General features: G+C 33.4%; 1 protein-coding gene across 3 annotated transcripts; it reads right to left on the bottom strand.

Annotated features, from left to right (window-relative positions):
- Positions 1-1,547: 1,547 nt before the first annotated feature.
- On the bottom strand, positions 1,548-6,400 carry LOC143621005 (F-box/FBD/LRR-repeat protein At1g13570-like). Of its 3 annotated transcripts, none has more exons than XM_077092546.1 (4): positions 6,379-6,400; positions 4,670-5,515; positions 2,971-3,126; positions 1,548-1,941 (listed from the first exon to the last, which is right to left on the bottom strand). In XM_077092546.1, exons 2-4 carry the CDS (start codon positions 5,480-5,482, stop codon positions 1,657-1,659), a joined length of 1,254 nt encoding a protein of 417 aa, XP_076948661.1. In that variant the 5' UTR covers positions 5,483-5,515; positions 6,379-6,400; the 3' UTR covers positions 1,548-1,656. The 3 variants fall into 3 exon arrangements, with proteins under 3 accessions (XP_076948661.1, XP_076948659.1, XP_076948660.1); XM_077092544.1 differs by lacking the exon at positions 6,379-6,400 and adding an exon at positions 6,006-6,103; XM_077092545.1 differs by lacking the exon at positions 6,379-6,400 and adding an exon at positions 6,006-6,103 and having other exon boundaries at positions 4,670-5,512.
- Between the last annotated feature and the right edge of the window lie 671 nt (positions 6,401-7,071).

Here is a 7,071-nt window from a genome sequence, read left to right as displayed (position 1 = left end):
CGTCCAATCGTATCTAGAAAAAATGGTCAGAACAATTGGATGCTTTACCACAACTGGAGCATTGAGTCTAGGGGATGTTGATACCCCCAAGGCGTCCATAGCCAAAATTTTGTTCATGGAGGTTCTCCTAGAGAAGAAGTTTATATTCCGATTTCCAGTTATCCAAATTATTAAATTTGTAGTTTCTAACATGCTACCTTTATTTTATCAAAGATAATAATAATGCTTATAAAGGTAAATAGAATATTTGAAAGCCCATGTTAGAAATCACTTTTACTTGATCGTATGTTAGGACTCCGGATAACTAACCGATAAATTAGTGAAATCAAGGTTACTGACTTGATTTTAAGATACATTTTAACTCAAAATACAATTATAAGAGCCAAGTTACAAGTCCAATAACATCATATCCATTTTATTATTTTATACATTACTTGCCAAAATTGTTTTTGAATTTTTTAGTATTTGATGTTTGAAATATCTATTTCTATTTCCTAAGGGGTGATCATGGTTCGGTTCGAAACCACGAAACCGGACATCGGTTTGGTTTCACGGTTGGTTTTTTTTCTGAAATTTCGGTCGGTTGGTTTGAAAATTTTCAAACCGTAACGAACGGTTCGGTTTACGGTCCGTATAAAACCGGACCGAACCATATGATTAATTTATATATATATTTATAAATATTTTGTCATAAATATATGCACAAGTATATTAATAGACATACTTGAATAAAAGTCATTAATGCATATAGTATACAAACTATACATTACTAAATACATGTGTCGAGTTAGTGACACTAAATAAAAAAAGTGGTCTAAGCCCATATCCAAAACGTAAAAACTAAAACTAGCATTTCAATATTATTACAAATGAGAAACCAAAATTCAGTTGCCGTTTGTTACCTTGTATATTAATGAAAGCTGTACAATTAAATATCATGAATTATTTTAGAGATTTTGTTATTAACCAACAAGTTCAAACCATGAAACCAAACCAGAAACCAACAGTTCAGTTTATTTCGATTTAAGAGTTCAACGGTTTGCTTTTGGGTTACAAAACCAAAAACATGTCATTGCACGTACACACAAGTCAAACCGAACCAAACCGGTTTGGGTTTAAAAGTGGTTTCACCTAAACCGACCAAAAACCGCCAGTTCCATGACCGGTTCCTCTTAAGATCTACCAAACCGGTTTTAAAACTGAGCCGGTCTAAGAAAAAACAGTTCTAAACCGGACCGAACCGACCTAGATCAAGCCGGCATATCTTGCATCTAAATCGGTTTATAAACCGAACCGGTTTAAGTCAAACTGGTTTTAACTTGCCTTTGACCAAACCGGTTCGGTTTGGGTTTTGAACCGGTTTTGTACACCTCTAGGTCTAACCCAAGACCAAGGAGTTAAGAGGTCTTGGCTTCAAGTCTCCAAGATGACGAAAATTCGCCGTTCACAGTTTTCTTGTGGTCTGTTTAAAAAATTACCACCTGGTTAAAGTGAATATTTATAAAATAAATAAAAAAGATTTCAACAGGTTGGAAAGTAACAAACTAACAATTCAGGTTGCCAGCGATCAAACACACGGACGGACAAATGGGGGTCAACAATGAAACCAAAAGCAACAAATCACACACATTTTTTCCAAACACAATGATTCGTTTACTACGGATCGAGGTATATAATTTCAGCATGAACCGAAGCTCGCCTGAACCGCAGCAGTTCTTTGAGCAACTCCCACCCGCCATCTTGAGAAGCAGGCTTCACAGTCATCCTTTCAAGCATAGGTGAATTTGCAAGCAGAAAGTTAATAAAGTTCATCTCTCTTGGAACCCCAAATATACCAGCTATTTTTACAAACCGTAACTGTGTAAAAAAGCAGTTTTGATAGTCTTCTTCTTGCAAATTCTTTGCAGCCACTTTTGGTACTGGTTCTTCATCTGGTCGGGCCTACACATGAATAATATTAATTAATGAAATCCCATCAACATTTGTTCAAAATTCGCATAAAACTGCCCAAACCAGTCATCAGTTTGGTTTCATGGTCGGTTTTTCCTAAATATTCGGTCTGTCGGTTTCAAACCGTAGTGAACGGTTTATTTTACACGTTATAACCAAAACAGGCCGTGTAAAACCGGACCCTGAAATTTGAGAAAATTTAAGGTTCTTAACATATCTTATAAAAATCTAATTGCTAATACAATTATAGGTAATAATATGTTTTAATTAAACTGAATATTAGCCAATCTTAATTTAATTGAAGTGCAACACTCAGTGTTGAAAAAATCAATTCCAGGCGCCAAGTAATCGCCAATCGCTGGCTGCCAATGCGATTTCAACTAACCGGCCCCCATAAATAGGTAATCGGTCCAATTAAAATCTTTTAAGCATTTGAAAAATTATACTTACCTTTTAAGCATTTGAAAAATTATATATAATATTTTGAAAAACTCTGTGTGTGTGGGTAAGTTTGAAAAATTACATATAAAAATTCCAATCCAATTAATCCATGTTAAACCCGACTAATGTTAGTCAGTACCCAACCCGACTAGCACCTAGCGAGTTCTACAACACCTCAAATGCAGCCTACAATTTTGAATTTTAATGGTTCGCTTTTGGTTTCTTAAAATCAAAATTCAAAAACCGCTACATACAGTTTGGCTCACGGTTTGACCCAAAACCCCGTCTAAACCGGCGGTTAACACTCCAAAGCCTGGCCAGCTTCAGCTTGACCTCGGGTTCGAAAAGACTTAACAAGCAGAAATTTGAGCTCAAGCTCAGCTCAGATAAGACTCTGGCCAGGGCTCAACAACCCAGCTTGTTTATTTTAGAATTTTGTATTTCTAAAAATTTTGTATTTCTTGCACATATGGATAGATATAAAAGTTGGTTTCCTGAACTTAAATGAGTGAGCGAGCTCGGCTTGGCTCGTTTTTCTGAAAAGCCTTCATGTTAGGTCAGAAATGTAAATAAACTCACCAACAACTCAAGTTCCAAAAGGCAGGGTGAACTTCTAAGAATGCAAAGAGCTGCTAAACACTCATCCATTTCATTAAAATTGATACGCAGTGACAGATAATTCAGGTCCAAACATGCACTTGGCAACCTCCTTGGCACCATATCAGATGCCAAAAACTACACACAGCCAGCAAAATAACAGATACTACTTTAACCGATACTGTAAACTGTTAACTAGACGTAGATATGGTAACCCATGGGTATTGTAAATATGGGTATGGGTCAGATTCATCTTCGAAATTCATGGGTCCCCTGAAAGTATCATTAGTGTCATAGTTGTTTTTTGTTGTTTAATAATATCTTGCAGATTAAAAAACCATTTACAGTATTAAAAAAAGAAAAAAAGGTGTTGGGGTTGGCTAGGGATGTCGACGAGCCAAGAGGCTCATGAGCAACTCAAGATCGGCTCACTAAAAGCTCGAATCTAGCCGAGCTTACACAAGCTGGAGCCAAATCCTAGGAATAAGCTCATTTGATAGCTTAAGTAAGCTCACGAGCCTAAATGAACCTTATAATTATATAATTTTATTTGGTATTAACATTTAATTTATTATTATAGATAAAACTATGGTAAAACAATTATAGGAAAAGTTAAAATGCAAAGGGAGACAAAAATGAGAAGTGCGAGAATGATTTGTGGCTGCAAAAAAAACTCTCAAAAAAAAAATAAAAGGTTTCATTCCCTTTCACAAAAAAAACAACGAATTGACACAATAACGAAAATAAACAAAATACACAATGATAGATAAAAAAAGATACAACAAATTGAAAAATATAACACAATGCAGAACATAATATAACACAATGTTGAGTAATATAACACAATATTAAGAAAAGAAGACACAATTAATAACGAAAATAAACACAAAACACAAGGATAAACAAAAAGGCACAATAATCTTTTTTTCTCAAAATTGTGTCTTTTTTTAGAACGAGGAAGACAGTGGAAACATATTTGTGTTCTTACTTTTTTCGTTTTTTTATTAACTTTTGAGTTATGGTTTTTTTTAAATTAATTTTTCATTACTTTTTTAGGGGTTTTTTTTTGTGGATACAAATCATTCTCATTCTTCTCATTTTTGCACCCCTTTGTAGAATAACCTGACCCAAACAATTATATACCTTATATTATGTCACAGAAAGACTATAACTATAAATATATCAAAAATAATTAGAAACGTATATAAACAAGTTGATAAATAAAAAGTTTGTAGACAAATAGTAAAACAAAGTAAAATATTACTCATGAGCCGAGCTCGAGCTTTAGAATTAGAGTATGAAAAAGTTTATTATTTATATAAAATATAAAATTACATCATATTTACTATTTTATATAAAATCGTGTTAAAAATAATTAAATAACTTACTTTATGTTATAATAAAAATTATTATTATATATAATAAAAAAATAATAAATACATATAAAAAGATAACAAACAAATCGTAAAACGAGCCAATCTCAAACCGAGCTCGAGCTTGAATAAATTACTCACGAGCCAAGCTCCAGCTTTGAAACTAGAGCTCAAAATGAGCCCACTCACAAGTTAAAGAAGCCAAGCTCAAGCTTAAACGAGCTCAGATTCGGCTTGGCTCGTTTACACCCCTAGAATTGGCCCGAATAAGCAAAGTGAAACATTAAAGAGTATTAACAACTTTCTACCTTCAAAAAGAAGCTTTGAACCTCAAGTCTTTGAATACTTGGCAAAGAAGCAAAAAACTTGATCAACTTGCTTGTAGTCCCAAGAGTCAACTCGTGATCATTCCCAATATTAACATACAAACCAATAGAAACCGTCGAAAGAACAAAAGTATTCTCAAAATTAACATCTTCAAATACGCCTCCAATGTCAAAGAATGTAAGTTTGGGAGCGTGAATCTTTAAATGAGCAAATCCCTCAAAGTTCATCAAAGTCAACCTCTCTAGTAACGGACACTTATATATCAAATCCTCAAATACATCTTGATCCATTGTAATATGTTGAAGGTCAAGACTAGTCAAAATCTTAAACCCATTAAACGATAATGGTGGTTTCAACAAACAGTTAAACAGCTCAAGATGAGATAACTTGTCACAAGAGTATAAACAAGATGGTAGCTTGTAGCGTTGACCTTTCCAAATCTCAAGTATGAACTCTTTGACCGAACCACGTGAGAGAAAAAGAATCCAACGGTCGATGTCGCAAACGCCTTGAAGATCACGGTGAGAAAGTTTGAATTTGTGAATTGGACCATTATGAAGTAAGAGGACGTGGTCAACGATTTTGACCGTTTTGTTTTTGATTATTGTTGGATCTTGAGATGACACGAGAACCGATTGGTTATCAAAGACAAGACTTGTGAGGTTGACCCATTTGTATCTCCATTTAGTAGATAATATGCATGTTCTTACTGCGTCTCTTAGTGTTAAAAGTGATAAAACTTTGTCTATAATATGGCCCGGTAAGTTGCTGATTCTATCAACCTCCATGTCCATTTGGCAAGGAACTTTCGGTTGTTCTCTTGTCTTCTAAAATACAATTTTGGATAAGTTAACATTGAATTATATACCAAATAATAAAAATTTCATGTGAATCATTTTTAACCTTAGATTAATGAATGCATAAGAAACGACAAAAGAGATAGGGAAGACGACGGTTAATTACTTTGATAAATTGAACTGATATTGACCGACAATTTGATCAGTGAGCAAGAGATGAACATCTATACTGTTTTTCATGCCGGGCTATCAAGGATGAATATAACATTTCAATGTTTAACATAACCATTTGAAGATATGATGATCGTAACCAAAAACATTTACCAGACTAGATTAAAAATTGCATGTTTCGGTCCATAAGTTCGCTGCAAAGATGTCTAATCTAATTCTAGAACAATACGAATCCAAAACTGTGAGATTATAAAAAAAAACTTGCAGTATCAAAGGTAAGGTACCTAATTCTATTCTACGTATAGAGTATATTTTATGATTAAAGTGTAGGTGAAAAGCAGCAGCTTACCATATTATATTACTCATGAATTGAAACTGATTATGAAGTTGCAAGTAGATTGTGGAATCATCCTTTAATCAGTTTCAGTCACTCTCCACAGCCTAATATTTGATCGATCTACACAACAATTGAGAGGATTCATAAATATCAAACCCTAAACAAACATAAACAAATAAATAAATCAATTAATTAATGTAAATTCAAGCGCAAATTAACATAACATATATCGATGTTCAAATTGTTAAATATTGGATATAATGTATTTTTTTAATCAAAACCCTAGAAAATGAAATGAATTAAATTAAATATGGTTGAAATTACAAAATTAGGTCTAAAATGTAAGGAAATTGAAGAATAAAAAAGGAACAAGTGCGGATATTACATGCCGGAATTGAGAGAGAGACGGTGAATGGCGAATGAATGAATTGACGCCGGAATGGTGAATATTTCTGGAGGATGAAATAATATTAATATTAATATTAATACTGTGATGGATGGCGTGCAACTTTGGAAGGTACGTTTGTGGGACCTGATGGCTTAAATACGATAACGACCACTCGCTCCAGCAGCTTCTGATATATTATTTTGTTTATTTATTTTGTATGGTGAAAGTGACACGGACCGAATATTCATTAAATAATATCTGGATAATAATTAAAAAAAAGAACAAAACACATTTAAGTTAGTCACACTAAAATTAAGTTGCATACCTAGACATGTAAATGAACCGAACGTTTGGTAAACTGTTCGTAAACTGTTTGACGGAAAGTTCGTTTATTTAATAAACGAACGAATATGAACACAAAATTTGAACAAACATGAACACATGTTCCGTTCGTTCATTTATGTTCATGAACTTTCATTTATGTCCGTTTATGTATTAATAGAAAATCTACTATTATAATAAAATAAGGTTTTTTTTGGACATGTGGTGTTCTCACATCAACAATCCTCTTATTTTAGACAGAATTACAAATTTTGTCCTTTAAAATAAGTCGAATTACGGTTCGTGTCCTTTGTTAAGTTTTCTTGCAGGCGGTGTACTTTAAACTTTTTTTTCCTACAAGTTTTGTCC

This window comes from Bidens hawaiensis, unplaced genomic scaffold (assembly GCF_021521415.1).
Source record: "Bidens hawaiensis isolate Kalapana, Puna unplaced genomic scaffold, B.hawaiensis_p1.1 tig00002759_1, whole genome shotgun sequence".
In the NCBI taxonomy this organism is placed as follows: Eukaryota; Viridiplantae; Streptophyta; class Magnoliopsida; order Asterales; family Asteraceae; genus Bidens; species Bidens hawaiensis.
This window is presented reverse-complemented; position numbering and strand designations above follow the sequence as displayed.